Genomic DNA, 17,406 nt, shown 5'->3' on the forward strand with positions numbered 1-17,406 from the left:
TAAAGCTGTGTACCCAGCAAGATATCGCGAGCGGCGGGGGGTCCGGCATCGGCAAGTGCAGACACACTTGCCGATGACTGAACAACGCCGGGGGCCATGCTGCGTCCGGCAGCATGGCCCCTCGCTAACGATATCGCACCTGCATGCAGGTCCGACGGGTGATGTCACTGAAGATGTGCGGGAGCACGCAACATAAATGACATAGCGGGTACACACTGGCCAATGTGCCCGATATGGATCGGACGACATATTGTCTAATGCAGCGGTGGCCAACCTGTGGCTCTTCCATTGTCCTGACGCCGCTCCCCTGACTTACACTGACTGCTGGAGTGACACATGGGGAGGCTGCTGTTGTGACATGAGAGGCTGCTGGTGTGACACAAGGGGGACTGGATTGTAATATGTGAATCTTCTTTTTTTCAATATGTATTTGTGGATGTGGCTTTTTCAGTGTATTTTATGTGGATCTGTTTTTTCAATGTGTTTTATATTGTTCTGGCTTTTTCTTTCCCTTTTAATAGTTACCTCCACAGTGATTGTGTGCATGCGCTTTTACATGCTCCTACAAAAATCATACCAAGGGCGTGGCTTAGCTGGCACAAGGCTACACCCCTTTTTGCATATGTATCTTAGGTGCACGCATGATCTCGGCTCTTGACATACCCAGGGCCGTAGCTAGGGTAGTGCGGCCGGTGCCATCGCACAGGGCACCACAGGGCAGGGGGCGCTGTTTGGGCCTGTCAAATTTCTGTTTATCATCATTCTCATTTGTGGCTTCCTCTTATTTCATCCCCAGCATCTCCTGGCCTCCCATATCTCTTCCCTGACCCTTCCCCATGAGGCCATTCCCCTTTTTTGGGTGCATCATGCTCCTTTGAAAAATTAGGGGGGCACCAATGCTCTTTCTGGCACAGGGCACCAAAAAGTCTAGTTACGGCTCTGGACATACCTACAGATATTTTTGGGCTCTTTGACTGGTTGGCCACCCCTGGTCTAGTGTGTACCTGGCATAAGGCTGAGGACCTATGCATTTATTTATTTGTTAGTTTGCTCTGTGTAAAACAGTAATTGTGTAAAGCGATGACAGACCTAAAGGATCTAGACAAACTCCAACGGTCTATATCAGGGGACTCTGGGCCACATTTATCAATGAGTTTATCATTCACAGCGAGTGATAAAACTTGTTGCATATGATGATGGTGCTCCAGCCAATCAGCTCCCAACTGTCATTTTTCAAACAGAAAATAAACCCCATAGTTCCATTTTTCAGTCTTTACGTTTTTATGTTTTGCTGTCAGTTCCTGAGTCGAATGAGAGTTTTCAGTCTCTGCTGAGCGGGAAGTCTGCTGAAGAGCAGCTCGTCATCCTGGAAAGGATTCAGAAGTGCAACCACCCGAGTCTGGCTGAGGGGAACAAGACCAAACTAGAGGTGAGCGATTTACTCATCCATGTGATCCGCTGTGCTCCGGGGAAGGATAACGCGGAGTGCAGTAACTCTACACCCACCTTTTTATATTGCCAGATATTTGTGTTTCATTGACTATCTGTAATCCTGTTGCAATCACCAAGGTTGGAGAAGAAAGTTTAGTTTCACTTGTTGTGATTTGGATAATTTTGCAGAAACTGATCGGTTTCCTTCTGGATTATATCATGGACTTGGCTGGGCAGGAAACCCCTGATCTGCACACTGTTGACAAGATGATCATGTAAGTTGTCTGTCTGATATAATTGCTCTATTTAACCTTGCCGGGAGACCCTGCAGCAGGGTTTTATTTATACCTCCCTGGACTAGAACTGATGAATCTGGTGATTCTTATAGATGTGTCTCCAGGCTTGTCGGTCATTCTGTGATCCACCCAGACTGTCACTCACCGGTTGTGTCTATACAACAAATGACCAGGATGTCTTTCCAGGGGGTGGTGGTTCTTTATTTAATTTTTTTTCTAACTTTTTAAAGTTGCGCCAACATAATTAGCAGCACTTTACTGTGTGAGTATTAATAGTCTCTGGCGTGGTGGAGCTTACAATCTATAGTCCCTACCACACACACACTCGGGCAATTTTTGTGAGAAGCCATTTAACCTAATCTGTGAGCTGTGGGAGGAAGTCTGAGCATCTGCCAGAAACCACAGAACATACAAACTCTCCACATAAAGTGCCCTGGTTGGAATATATCCTTTACTTTTTTTTTTACATTTTATTTAAGAGCCAGTATTCTTACAGTCGAGTAAGGAAACAATCGTGTGACAAAGAAGGTACAAGTACATTATTTAAAAAAAATGTTTTTGGATACTTTATAGTATTTAGTCTGTTTCAGTAACTGATTTATTTATGGTTTTTGCGGTAAATTACCCTGTGCAAGCGGTAATCCTGAAACCATATCAGAATGACATAGCATGAGTACAATATATGACAGCTAGCAATAGCAGAAGTACAGAGCAAAAAAGCAAAGCTTTACAGTAACCTCACACGGTAGGCGAGAGACGGGTGTACGTACAAGGTGACGACATGACCATTACAATTAGGTAGAATTAAAATGAATGGATGAGATTCCAACCAAATCCACAGGTAGACTGAGGAATATTGCCTCGGGCTTGGCAGAGATGGATAAAACAGTTATGTATAAAAGGATACTGCTTCAGCAAAATGCACACAGAAACAATTCAAAACATGACAGGGACACGTGAGGAAGACAGAGTGGACAGGCGTAAGTGAGAGCTTTCATTGTGAAGGGAATAAAGGAACTGAACAAGTGTCAGTCAGTATTTCATAGAGCTGCGAGGAGCTACGGAGGTTACCGCTCCATAAGGAACCAATCTGAATACAAACTGAATTATCTTCAGGTCTGGTAAATGCCAAGATGGTGTGTTCACACATTTGTACGAGCTGATGGTAACTGTTTTAAGATTTTAGGCTTTAAAGAAAAAACTAAATACGTTTTGCATTTTGTGTCTCACCAGAACCTGCTTTAATATGTCCATTTTTAATATTTTTGCTTTTTTTTTTTTTTTTGTTTAATCTACTACAGCCCCCTGTATAACTTGTGTCAGATGTTTCCGAAAACTGCAGCTGAAAGTGTGCGGGGCGCTTTGCAGGACATTGCTCGTACTTTGGATGAGATGATTGAATCCAAAGGCCGAGCCACCTATCCAGCGTTACATGTGGTGCGTATCTGAGATACTTTTACTTACGCAGTTTTTAGTAGGTTCTATCTGTCACATTAGAGAACAGGGTTTAGTTATTAAAGTGCACCAGTCACCTACTCACAGTGGGGACGGCCATTTTGTGGAACAATATTCATGAGAAGCCTATTGGCTCGCTAGGAAATAGGCTCGAGGCGGTGATTCAGCAGAGGACTGAATTGCCTAAGCAGCTTTGCAATTCTGTCCTAGCTAAAATACAAATGCAGCAAGAGGTGCCTGACACCCCCTTGTGCATCTGCGATCCCTGTACTGCGTCTAGCTTCGTAACCATCGGTCGCGATGTTGGGCGGCGCCGCCCAGCTGAGTAAGGCTCAGTTTACGCAGGCTGGCCGGCTTGCGAGGCCTGGGTTCTGCGTCCATGGACGCAGGTCCCGTCCGTTCCCGGGAACGCAGGCCGTCCACGTCCCCGCTCCGTCTCGTAAACGCCTCTGCCCGATTGACATACAGGGGCCTGCGTGCGTTCACAGGGGACCCGTTCACCTCGTGCGCAGAACGGGTCCTGCGCAGATTCCCATAAACGGCAACCTGCGTTCAGCAGCTGAATCGGGCCCTGAGGCAAGACCACAAAATGGCTGCCTTCTCTGTCTCGGGTCCACTTTGTGGTTTAACTTGTGAATCTATGCAGCCAGCCTGGTGCTCCACACACTTATAATGCCAGCATCTGTGATTCCCAGTTGTCTTGTCTTTTTTATTTAGCTCCTGTACTTAAAGATTACAGCCATTTTATTCCCCACCTCCGATTTCTGGCATCCAGTGGTCACCCCAGCCATGACAGGGATGAGCCAGTTACTGACGAAGGTAGGAGACCACAGCCCTCTTTCATTTCTCTTCTGTTTTGCATTCACAATGAAAGTGCCTACTTGCCTCCTTTCTGGCCCGCTCATTGCATCACTGCATGATGGCCATTTTCTAATCGCACTGGAGAGCGTCAAGGATCAGCAGAGCCCTAACTAGACTTTTTGGTGCCCTGTGCCAGAAAGAGCATTGGCTCCCCCCCTATTTTTTAAAATGGAGACGTAAGACGTGCTCCCGAAAAAGGGGCATGGCCTCATGTCATGAGGAAGGGCCATGACACATCTGATTTGTCCTGTATGATGATAAAGGGGTACCGATCCCGTTTTACCTCTGTTATCCAGGTGGTATTCCACTGGCTGCAGTAATGATACACAATAATGATGCACTATAACTCGCCAGCTCTAGACGTAGGAGAGCACTGGTGACGCTGCACCTGCAGCAAGATTTGTCCATCAGAACAGCCGTGCACAAGCCTGGAGCCGGCAGTGTAGATCAGCGACTGAAGGTATAGAAAGAGCGCAGCTTATAGTGTATATGCAGCAAGTATCAGCGGGGTAGATCTGTGTATGTAACCTGTGCCAGGAGCTGATCACCCTATCAAGGGTACTCTAGGTGTCTGGTAACACCTGGGTCAGGATTTGTTGGCTGTGTTCAGGTCTGCCATCAGACATTATGGGGCAGATAGCTTCATGTGTAAGGTGTCTGACTGCCATGTGATAGGTTTGAGTCCCAGGTATGACAGTATTTTGAAATGTGTGTGTTAAATAATAGAGAATGTGACTGAAAGTGCTTCGGGGGTTTCCAGAAGGAAGGGGGGAGTCGGCCAGGGAGGAGATAGGGGCAGCCAGGAGATGCCGACGATAAAAGAAGAGGAAGCTAAAAGTGAGAGTGATTATAAACAGAAAACAGACAGGCCTGAGCAGCGCCCCCTGCCCTGTGGTGCCATGGCACATGTTGCACCACCCTAGTTACGGCCCTGCAGATCAGTGTGATTGTAATGGAAAAGTATTGTTTATAGCCAGGGCGCACTCATGCCTGGCCCTTGCATTGCTGTGCAGTAACAAAGCTTCTCTGTCTCAGTGTCACGTGTCCTCGCTAGAAGACGTCGCTGCTGGACTATTCATCTGCTGCATGTTCCTGGAGTACGTGTCTCTGTCTCAGAGGTTTATACCAGAGCTGATAAACTTCCTCCTGGGAATCCTCCACTTGGCCACCACACGCCAAGCTTCTGTAGGTACGAACCCTCCTGTCATCACCTTTTACAGGCTGTTTATTTACAGTTAGGAGCTGATTGGTCATTACTTTCTTTGTCCACTTTCTCTATTCAAGGCTTGGTATATAGACCCCTAAGGGCCTTATCCTGCGTTGCATGCAGCAGTGCCCGTGTATAGGGATTTTTCCGGTTGTGCACTGCGACTCGATGCAAATGCTGCTACAAGCCCTCCCCTGGTGTACAGACCTATGTTTGAATGTTGCAAGGACAGAGACGCCCTCTTAGATGCTCAATCACTGCTTGGTGAATCTTTAGACGCAACGATCGGTCGCACCATTAAAACTTTCACCAGTCTCATGCTAAACGCTGATTCTCCACCAAATGATGGCCTCCATTGTGAGCAGTTGTGTGTCTGAGTCTGCAACCACATTTCGGCGAAAGCCCTCGACAATACATTTCAAGACCATTTCTGAGACGGTGCGTCTCAATCGCAATGAGAGTCTGGACGCATGCGCAGTGTGACTTGGACGCAAATGCACGAAACAAAAAAAACGCTCATTGCCTCCGGCAGTGCGTCTGACCCAGAAGCAGCCCCTAAGGGTGGATTCAGATAGCTGCAATCTGCTGCAGGCAGCTTGCCTTGTGCAATTGCCAGCCTATTACGTGAGGCAGATTCTGCTCTCACCTTCTGCAGTTAACGCACCGAAGCCACCGTGTCCCAAGTCTATTTGAATCTGCCCATAAGTATCTATATAATTGACGTTAGCCGCCAACAACGTATAGGTAAAAATATAGCTGGCAACAGCGTACAGGTAAAAATATAGCTGGCAACAGCGTACAGGTAAAAATATAGCCTCCAGACTATCCGTTCATTAGAGCTGCACTTTCCTAACTGACCATTTTTTATGGCTGGTGCACCTGCTTTATTTTCATTTCACATTTATTCAAAATAATTGAATTTATCCTATAACATGCTCTAAAGAGGCCTACACTGAAGTGTATACACACTTGTTACCTTGATATTGGTGCTCAGCTGGCTATTTTAATGATTTCCATAAGGAGTTACGCTGGCTATATTACTGCAGGGTATGGGAGGGGGCACTGACCGATATAATGGTAAGGACAGGGGCTGTCGCTGCCTGCAATACTTGTAAGGTTTGCGGCACTGGCCACAATACTAGTAAAGGGGTGTGCACTGCCAGCAGTAATGGTAAGGGCGGGGGGCACTGGCCTCAACACTGATAACAACCCCTTTGGGGTGGCAGTAGAGGCTGTTTTATTGTCTGCCTGGTAAGGGCGGGTGGTCACTGACTGTAGCACTGGTAAGGGCAGGGTTTGCACTGGCCATAATTCTGGTAAGGGTGAGCAAATGGTATCTACTATGGTATGGTGGGGGCACTGGGTGCAATGCTGGTAAAGGTGGAGACTGGTAAGGTGAGGGTGGCAGCAGAGGTTTTTGGCGGTTGGTCGCTGACCACAATGCTAGTAAGGGCATGCCCTGCCAGTGGTACTGGAAAGGGCAGGGTGGGTCACTGGCTGCGATACTGATAAAGGTAGGCACTGGTAGCAATTATTGTAAGGTTGTGGTGGGGGGGGCTCACTGGGCGCAATAATGGTAAGGGTGGGGTGGGAGGGCAGCAGAAGTTTATTTTACGCCTGGTGAGGGTGGGTGGTTGCTGGACCCAATACTGATCAGAGCAGGGGGGCACTGGCTGCAAAACTGGTAAGGGTAGGGCTGGTACTTGCCGCAATATTGGTATGAGTGGGGCAACCGTAGATGCTGTTTTATTGTCTATAGGGGGTGTGTAGCTAAGTAGCTGTATGGGTGAGTGGGAGTGACACTGGCTGGTGAGCGGTGTTGGGGGACAGTGGGTGAAGGGACATAATGGGCAGCTGTGTTTTGAAGGGGGGGTGCTGACTGCTATACTTGGGTGCAGTAGTGTGTTAGTTATGAGTATAGAAGCTCACTGGCTGTGTATACTATAGATGTGTGTTCTGTAGTAACCGTACTCTGTTGGTGCACTACTATAACCCTGCTGTGTGCATATGACCGGTCCCCTTTAAAACATATGAGAATCTTATGTAACGAATGACTGCCTGCACTGTAACAATAACAATAATGACATAGTGATACATTATAGTCACATTACTTCCTTGTGTTGTAGAATTTGCATTTGTGACCATTTACCAGTTTCTATTTACATGAATGTTGCTTTTAGATCATGTCTGAGTGTATTGTAGCCTATAAACATTTATTTTTGTCAGGCACTTATCTTCTAGATGTGCCAGGGTCCAGCGACCAGCTGCACAATGTTCTTAGACGTTTTGGATGTTTGTTTGCATGTTTTATATAAAGCTTTCATTTCTCCTAGCCATTAGCTGTAATATGTTATGTGCTCCACATGTTCGTGTCATTACTTAGAACAATAAACAGTTTATTTTGTATTGGCTCCCATGCGCTGTGCTCAGCATAGACAGAACTTTGTCCATCTGGCTGACTGTAGCTTTCTACATTTATTAAATTTATTTTTATATAAATATTTTCTTTCTTCAGGGTCCATAGGGCTCCACAGGGGAGACAATGGGGTGTAGGTGGGACTTGGAGGACCGGACACCAACAGCAAAGCTTTTCAATCCCAGGATGCTCCGGTCCTTCCCCCTATACCCCGCCCACAGCCTGAGGGCAACTCAGTTTCGTTGTTGTCCGGCAGGAGCTCGATCACCGTTTTAACAGTGGGGCTGCTATTTAGCTTATTTTTATGATTTACTTTTATTTTTATTTATTTTACTACTGAGCAGCAGCGCAAGACAGTCCTTTAGACGTCTGCACTGCTGCTCCATCACCCCTCCGCAGCGCCTTGACACCAGCCCTCGGCTAGGAACTCCCGGCGGGGCTCTCAGGGGGACTTGGCTAGCAAGGCTCCCTAGACCCCAGACTGCAGCCGGGACTCAAGAGGACAGGTAAGGCAGATCACCACTGGCGGGGACATGTGTCTATGCGCAGTTTTGGCTCCAGTCTCAGGAGACAGACGAGGCGCTGATGTGGACACTGGTCTATCCAGGACTCCACTAGGGCATTACAAGCACTGGCGCAGGGCACAATTAAAGCCAGGGGACCCGGTGGTTGTCAGCATAGGGGAGAATGTGCTCTCCCTGCGGCCCCTCCCCCAGCTCAGGGCGCCATTCCACTGCTGTCTTGCTGCTCCCTGAGCTGCTCTTCCCTCCGCCCCCTCTGAGACTCACGGTAGCCATTTTCTGCATTCAGGTCTCCAGGAACGCTGGTTCCAGTCTCCCTGTATACCTCTCCCAAGGGCCAGGTTATACAGCGCTATATCCTACCAGCCACTGCGGTCTGTGTAGTTGAGTTTAGTGCCCACTGCAGTTATATTGTATGCTCTGCATTTGTATGTCACTTGTGCTAAGGCTGCTGTCTGTTTTCTATTCCTATTACTGTCAGCTTATACCTTTTCCCTTTATTCTACTATAACCCTGGCATACTAAGGAATAAGGGGTTAATTGTACCTCACATCTCCCTATATTTGTGAGGGCTATCACATACTATATATCGCTGTTGCGCACTACACTGTGCCATATTACACATACATCTGGGGTGCTTACTGACCTGTGTCGGATTGTGTGTTACATTATTCTTGCAGCCATGTCAGGCAGAGGCAAGAATAACAAGCAACCTGCTCCTCCCACTCTGGTGTTTTGTAAGTCCTGCTCAGCAGGCTTATCTTCAGAGGACCTCATTCAGGATGGTATTTGAGCATCTTGTTAAAATGCCCCGAGCTCTTCAGTCCCGGTGTCCTCTCCTCAGGACCCACCCTGGGCTACTTTTTCACAAGTGCTGGCAAAACTTGCGGACCACCTAGTGTTCCCTGTGGTAGCTCCCCCACGGGTAGACGTACTTTCTTCTTCAGAGTCCATAGGGCTCCACAGGGGAGACAATGGGGTGTAGGTGGGACCTGGAGGACTGGACACCAACAGCAAAGCTTTTCAATCCCGGGATGCTCTGGTCCTTCCTACTATATACCCTGCCCACAGCCTGCAGGCAACTCCGTTTCGTTGGTGTCTTGCAGGAACTGGATCACCGTTTAACAGTGGGGCTGCTATTAAGCAGCCCAAGCTTATTTTATGATTTAGGTTTTTTTTTTATTTAAATTTCTCCTTCAGGGTCCATAGAAGGTCCACAGGAAACATTGGGGTATAGGTGATGATAAAGACATCCGGGACCATGCAGTTAAATTTTTTTTCTACCAGGATGCAACGGGGCCGGAGGCTCCTCAGTTTCGTTTGGTGTCCAGCCGGAGTCTGGTCACTGTATTGCAGTGGGGCTGTTACTAACAGCCCTGAAAATGTAAAGTTTTTCTAAGTGCGTGCAGAGATGCAGTCTTTTTTTACTTCAGGGTTGGGAGACACCCTGGGGATGACAGCAAGTGTGGCCAGGCACTGAGTCATACGTCCACACTAAGCCACTTGGGACTGGAGTTTTTCGGAACACTCCAGTGTCCCAGGGGTTAAACACTGGCCAGGTGAGGCAGCCTTCCCTGTCTAACAACTGGCTCCTCCTCACTGCTGGACACGCCTTCCACTGTGGTCTGGCTTGATCTGTGACAGCTTCCTGTTTCCGGCTCCGCTTCCCCATGAGTTCTTGGGTCATTCTCCTGGCTGTGTGTTGCTGATCTCCACAGGCAGTGCGGAGTACAGGTCCCCCTACATACCTCTCCTCTGGTCAGTGTATGTTGCACTTTTTGTCCTCCTAGATGTTAAGTCTTTGTAGTTGATTTAAGGAAGTGCCATTAAGTGCAGGTATTATTGTTTTCTGCATTTGTTTGCGACTGTATGCTAGCGCTGTGTGTCTTCTTTGCTAAAAACTATAACAGTCTTTTATTGCTATGCCTGTACCTATTCTGCTATTCTGAAAAGGCCATGTGCACGGGTGTGGCACAAGTCGCAGCTAAGACTCAGTCTCTTATTAAGTGAACCTCTATACTATGTCTGGCAGTGAGAGTGATATGACTAAATTAACCCCTATTATACTGCTCTGTAAAAAATGTACAGCAGTGTTAGGGGCAGGGGACATAGCCTCTGAGGAGTTATGTTTCCGGTGTTATACTGCCCCGGGTCCTTCTGAGGCTTCGGCCATTCAGCAGGAGCCACCATAGGAGTGCTTTGCAAAGGCACTAACAACCACTGCAGGGCGTTTAGCAGGCCCTCCTATGTGTCCACAGTTCAGTTTTCAACAACAGCACCTTTTGCTAGTGAAAAACCTGCTGCAACCTCCTACACCTTCTCAGGTGTTGCCCCCTCAGTCGGTTAATACAGTTCCTGCTATATTGCAGGGTGCGACTGAGATATGCCAGCAGGACGCACTTATCAGCAGACCAGCTGAAAGGGTCTTGCCATCGTCGCAATCTACTGTATATGATGATGATGTTGTCATCTGATGATGGGCTGCCCCTGGATGAGTCTGAATGAAAATATATATATATATATATATATATATATATATATGTATACACATTTTCCAGGGCTAATGCAAGCTGTAAAGGCAGCCCTGATCATTGAGGAGGATGAGCCTCCTGCACCTAAATCTAGGCATGCATATTTCATGGAAGAAAAGGTGACTGAGGCTATATTCCCATTGTCTGACCAATTTGTGAATCACTTGGAGGTAGCTTGGAAAACGTCTGGAAGGCGGTATCAACCGCAGAAGCGTCTAGTCTCTGCTTACCCTTATGCTGAGAATTATTTTTCCAAATGGGAGACTCCACCGCTGGTGGATTCCCATGTCACTCGCTTGGTAAGAAGCGCAACGCTTCCTATGCCTTCCATGTCATCCGTGAGGGATGTTACAGATAGGAAGGTAGAGGTATGGCTTAAATCTGTTTATTCCCTTTCGAGGGCTATGTGCAGACCAGCTATGGCCATTTGCTGGGTGGCTTGGGCCATGGAATGTTGGGCTAATAGCCTTGAAACATCCTTAGCCTTTAATGCTACCAGGGAACGGCTGAATCTGGTGGGAAATCTCTGAGATTCAGCTACCTATATAAATGAGGCAGCGTTGGATGTTGGCCTACTAAATGCCAGGGTTTCCTCTGTGGCCATTGCGGCTCGCCGTTCTCTGTGGCTCCGTTCTTGGAGGGCTGATGCAGAATCCAAGAAGAGGTTGGAATGTTTGCCTTATGATGGTAAAGTCTTGTTTGGCCCTTATTTTGGACAAAATTGTGAATACCTTGGCAGCAGCTAAGTCGGCTTGCCTGGCTCCAGCTTCTTCGGGGGGTGACTTATCTTGCATATTACTCTATCGTCAGTCATGGGTAACTGCCTTTTATGCAATGGCTTTACTGCCTTTGTAATGCATAAGAGGTTAATAGAGCATGCTGTACGGTCTATTTTTGTCACCGGCAGGGTTGCATAAAAAATTTGATTTTTTTTTTTTTTTTTTTCTTATCAAAAACAGATTTATTTGATTTAAATAGGATTTTTTTATTACATTTTTTTTTTAAAGTAAACGTTTTAAATTTTAAAACGTTTAGTTAAAAAAAAAAAAAATCCTATTTAAAGCCAAAAAATCTGATTTAAATCAAATATATTTATTTATTTTTTTTATTTTTTTAATCCGATTTTTATGCAGCCCTGGTACCAGTAATGAGTTTCATAAACAAGGCCATTAACTATGGATGTGGGATGGACTTTCAGAGAAATTAGATAGCTGGCAGTGAGCAACTTATGAAGAGGCGGTAAAGCTAAAGTTATTCACTCTTCTGTACAGTGTAAATAGTCAGAAAAAGGGGATTAGTCGTCAGTTTACCGAAATAATATAGTCCATCAATAAACTGAGCTATTAAATCGGTGAAATATCCAGCACTAACCTCTGTACCGAGCTGTACCTGTCGCTCCAGAGCAAATCTCTTCATCATCTTCTCCTCTGGAGTTAATTTTGTGTCATATTCTCCAAATCTTTTATCTTGGAACACACTGGTCTTTCCCCTTTGCTGGTACTCTTTAAGCAGAGTATCCTTGCGCTGATAAACATAGAAAATTAAAAACAGCATTAAGTCTATGTACAACATATTGATGGGAAATAACAGACTAGCGCCAGTTTGCAGTCGCAACATTCATATCGCACAGCTGCAACGCAGAGATGCAATAACTACTGAACGTGTAATTTTTTTTTACAAGGTCTTCAATATGAAGAGTTAAAACCTTTAATAAGGATATCAGGTCATGTATCACTAAGTGAGGTGCATGATTTCTTTATCTATATATTTGAATGTCTGTTATATTTCTGCCCTGATTTTCTCATGAATCTTATGCAGGCCATACATCAGCGCCACAATTCCCCGGTCCCCCAACGCTGATCGGCGATCCGTCTTGGAATCTGGAAAATTCTGCATGTTAAAAATTCCCTGACTCGCCAACCTCGATAATTTTTTGGTTGGGATCGGCAAACCTGGGAAACACAACATCTTTGATTTCCCAGAGCCATGTGTCGGGAATTCAGGGAATAGCGGCAATCAGTCGCAGATGTATGGGCCCCTTAAGTGACAGTCTTGTTTATCTTCACTGTATTGCATTCTGTTTATTGGGTTTGTTTTGTTCATAGAATGTTGGCTTTTGAAAATAAAATAACCAATATATAAAAACAACAAAAACTATATAGCGCTTAGGAACATTTTCTCTTTTGTTTGTTGCTACATCTTCTATTACTAAACCAGCCTTAAACAAATTAATTCTCAGACCTCGAGCATTGCAAATATTTAAGAATACTCATCTTGCTGATGTCTATGCCACAATATATACTCAACATTTTGGTAAATAGTCCTATTGGTACAGTCCTCCATTGACAAAAGTCAGCCTCACATTACTGTACTTCCAGCTGTTAATGATGCAAGTGCTAGTAGGCCCAGCACAGTAGACCACACAAACGCCATCTACAGACTACAGTGCCGGCACACATGGTCATCTCTGCATACTTCTCCGTCATACCATCCACGCCGCTACGACTCTGAAACGGCAGCTTGCCAGCGCATCTTGGGATCACCACATCAAGCCGCTTTCTCCCTGCAGTGTCCCGGCAATTCCTAAGGTACAGCGCTTACCACGGGAGTATGCCCAGTTTCATCCCGGCATCTGCAGCTATTGATCTTCTCCAAGTGGGACTGATTCCCCCATCATATACGTACTCAAATGATGGTGCTCGCTGACCTGGTGGCTACAGATGGCTCACCTCACCATGGGCCGTCCCTTTTGGATCTCGGACTGGGTCCTTCTGACGAAGGATGCCAGTCTTTAGGGCTGGGGCGCAGTGACGGGTCCACACTCCTTTCAGGGAAGGTGGACCGCAGAGGAATCTGTGCGCTTCCAATCAATTTATTGGGAAGCGGACTTCCTCAGCCGTCACGACGTGCATCCAGGGGAATGGTCTCTTCACCAAGAAGTGTTTCATCTCCTAGTTGACAAGTGGGACCTTCCAGACAGGGACCTCATGGTCTCTCGACTAAATCACAAGCTGCTTCAGTACGGGTCCAGGACAAGAGACGCCAGTGCTCTCTTGGTGGACGCTCTGTCAGTCAAGTGGACTTTCCAGTTTATGTACCTGTTTCCTCCAATCTCCCTCCTTCCTCGAGTAATTCGGAAGTTCAAACAAGAGGGAGGCATGGTCCTGCTGGTGGCCCCAACGTCCATGGTACTCAGATCTTCGGAGTCTCTCCATCGACACGCTGTGGCTGTTGCCTCAACGTCTGGACCTGTTGTCTCAGGGTCCTTGCCTCTACCCACATCTGGGTCATCTGTCTTTGACGGCGTGGCTCTTGAGACATCCCTCCTAAGGTCCAAAGTTTTTTCCGGCTCTGTGGTTAACACCATGCTCAGAGCACAGAAACCTGCCTCTGCCAGGATTTACCACAGGGTATGTGGCATACCTACTTTGAATGGTGGTGTCCCAGAGGTTACGACCCCGAAGTGTTTAGGTTGCCCAGAGTGTTGGCTTTCCTGCAAGCGGGTTTAGACCTTGGTCTCCGCCTTGCTACTCTGAAGTTCCATATCTCTGCCCTTTCTGTGTGGTTCCAGCAGTGGATCTCAAATGGCTTACTGCCAAGACTGTTTTTCTTCTTGCCATTGCTTCCGCCAGAAGAGTTTCTGATTTAGGGGCTCTCTCTTGTCGTTCCCCACTTCTAGTTTTTCATAGGCACAGGGCAGTGCTTCAAACTCGCCCTGGTTCCTTCCTATGGTGGTCTTTAGTTTCCACATTAATATAGAAATTATTGTGCCGGGCTTTAATTCCTCAGACCTCTCGGCAGGGGAGGCCTCATTGGATGTGGTACGTGCCCTCAGGTTTTAGGTGGATCGCGCCAGTTCTCTTCGGAAATCGGACTCCTTGTTCTTTATGGTTTCCACAAGAGAGGATGGCCAGCCAATAAACAAACTTTGGCTAGATGGCTTCTCTGAGGCTTACATTCATGAGGGCCTTCCAGTCCCGCCCTCCTGGACTCCCAGGTTCAGAAAATCTTCCTAACAGCAGACAAAATCTCGATATTACAGCAACGAGTGCGCATACTACACAGTCGCCGAGTGTCAATTCACTCTGCAATGCAGACCCTGGGATCCATGGTGTCCACCTTCGACATGTTGGAGTTCGCTCAGTTTCTCTCCAGGCCCCTACAACATCTGATCCTCTCCAGGTGGAACGGGCTGCCTCATCTGCTCAGATCACAAATGATGAACCTCTCCCCAGAGGTTCACCTGTCCCTGGCCTGGTGGCTACAGACGTCCCACTTGAACAAGGGACGCCCTTTTGGATCCCGGATTGAGTACTCCTAACCACAGATGCAAGCCTTCTCGGGTGGGGCAAGGTCACCGGCCAGCACTCCTTCCTGGACAGGACAGCCTTACTAATGAACGTCCTAGAACTCCGAGCCATCTACAGAGCACTCAATCTGGCTCAGGATATCCTTCAGAACAGGCCAGTACAAGTACAGGCAGACAACGCCACAGCAGTGGCCTACCTCAATCACCAGGGAGGCACTCTAAATCGAACAGCAATGGCAGAAGTGTCCCGCCATCTCCGCAGTGTTCATCCCGGGGATTCTCAATCTCCACCTAGCATCTCTGAAAGTGCACGTCTCTGCTCTGTCCATCTGGGTGCAGCTCAGAATTGCTCCTCTAATGGATGATCGCACCTTCCTACAAGGTGTTCTACGTATACAACCTCCCTTTTGTCCCTCCTGTGGCTCTGTGGGATTTGTCAGTGGTTCTCCACGCACTTCAGGAACCGCCATACCGAACCCCTGGAATCAGTGGATGTCAAGTGGCTCACTGCGAAAACTGTTTCTTCTAGCTATACCATCTGCCCGGAGGGTATCAGATTTAGGGGTGCTTTCATGTCGCTCCCCATTTTTAATCTTTCATCAGGACAGGACTGTTCGTAGAGCGGGCTTCCTTCCCAAGGTGGTTTCTCATTTCCACCTTAATGAGAAAATTGTGGTTCCGGCCATTCAATCACCAGACCTCTCTGCAGATGAAGCTTCTTTGTATATGCTCCGTGCTCTGAAGACTATTCGTGGACCACACTAGTTCCGTCAGGCAATCGGACTCCCTCTTCATCTTATATGGATTCCATAAGAAGGGATGGCCAGCTAACAAGCAGACTCTAGCCAAATGGATTTGCATGATTATCTCGCAGGCTTACACTCAGATGGGCCTTCCTGTGCCAGCTGCAGTATCTGCACATTCTACGCGCTCTGTCGGTCCTTCGTGGGAAGCCTACCGTGGCGCTTCTGCTGCACAACTATGCAAGGCGGCCACGTGATATTCTGTCCACACCTTTCTTAGGTTTTATGCCTTTGATACATTTGCATCTCAGGTTGCTTCCTTCAGGCACAGGGTTCTCCTCTCAGTAGCATCCCCGCCCTTGAACAACTGCTTTGGGTCATCCCCATTGTCTCCCCTGTGGAGCCCTATGGATCTAATATGGACCTAAGAAGAACAGGAGAGTTATGATAAAACTTACCCTTGTTAACTTTCTTTGAAGTTCATAGGGTCCACAGGGCACCCGTCCTGACGCACCTGGCTTCTATAGGTTTCTTCTCTTGGTCACTTGTTTCCTTCTCTATGTGGGAGTGAGATACTTCAGTGTACCAGTCTTCCTTCTCTCTTATCCTGCTCCTGCCTTGGGCTTGTTAACAAAACTGAGTTGCCCACAGGCTGTGGGCGGGGTATAGGGGGAAGGACCATAGCATCCTGGGATTGAAAAGCTTTGCTGTTGGTGTCCGGTCCTCAAAGTCCCACCTACACCCCATTGTCTCCCCTGTGGACCCTATGGACTTTGAAGAAAGAGAGTCAACAAGGGTAAGTTTTACCATAACTCTCCTTTTTAATCGTATTCATTTAGTAGGTTGTCTAATCTTCTCTATGCAATGTACATAAGTGAATGGAGTAGACAGCTGCTGTAAAGTGCAAGACACTCTCACAAGGGGGAATGTGGCCACTGGAAGCACCCTTCTATTCCTATATTGTAGTAGTATAGAAAACGCTGGTGCAAGGCACAGAATTGGTGCCAGGGGGTTACTTTTGCATGCATCATTGAAGCTTTACCCTAGTGCTAAACTGCAAGTCTGCACCTTCCATTCACATTGGGGGAAGATGTATCATGCCTGGGAGAGAGAGGAGTTGCCCAAAGCAACTAAACAGCTTCTAACAGTACTTGCAAATGAATGACCTTAATTACAGAATGGTGCTGTCCAGTTAGTATTTGCTTCCCCCACAATCCATAGTATAGCACTTGAACTCTCCTGAACAGACTGTGGAGTTGTTGGGAGCAGGAAGGACATCAACTTATTAAATTGGGATTTAATATACAAAAGAAGGCACAATGCTTACAGAATAAAATAATAATAAATGATACAAAATAGACATACAAAGCAATGTGAAATAAAAGGGAATAAGTAAACAAGAATAATCACCTTACACAAGGTCACAAAGTAGACTTGCCTGCAGCTGGCTTGGCAGGCTGATAGACTTGCCCACATTTGACTGGCAACCGCACAGAATGAACAATTCTCCAAACATTTAAGGCCTTTTTAAAAACTTTTACTTAAACCACAGTCCCCTTTCAGGTAAGACCCTTCAGGAAGAAAGTGTCATGCTTACCCCACAGTCTGCCCCCTCCATTTGGGTCAGCAGTCTGGG

The 17,406-nt window shown here is 46.9% G+C and overlaps 1 protein-coding gene across 1 annotated transcript in view; it reads left to right on the forward strand.

Moving 5' to 3' along the window:
- NOP14 (NOP14 nucleolar protein) overlaps positions 1 to 17,406 on the forward strand; it is a 34,633-nt gene that overhangs the window by 12,592 nt on the left and 4,635 nt on the right. Inside the window, exons 9-13 of the mRNA XM_088454988.1 lie at positions 1,299 to 1,429; positions 1,621 to 1,706; positions 3,029 to 3,164; positions 3,900 to 4,001; positions 5,079 to 5,232. Of these exons, the coding sequence (XP_088311114.1) occupies positions 1,299 to 1,429; positions 1,621 to 1,706; positions 3,029 to 3,164; positions 3,900 to 4,001; positions 5,079 to 5,232 (609 nt within the window). The remainder of the gene's footprint in view (positions 1 to 1,298; positions 1,430 to 1,620; positions 1,707 to 3,028; positions 3,165 to 3,899; positions 4,002 to 5,078; positions 5,233 to 17,406) is intronic.

This window comes from Taudactylus pleione, unplaced genomic scaffold (genome assembly GCF_031769625.1).
Source record: "Taudactylus pleione unplaced genomic scaffold, aTauple2 ptg000638l, whole genome shotgun sequence".
Classification (NCBI taxonomy): domain Eukaryota; kingdom Metazoa; phylum Chordata; class Amphibia; order Anura; family Myobatrachidae; genus Taudactylus; species Taudactylus pleione.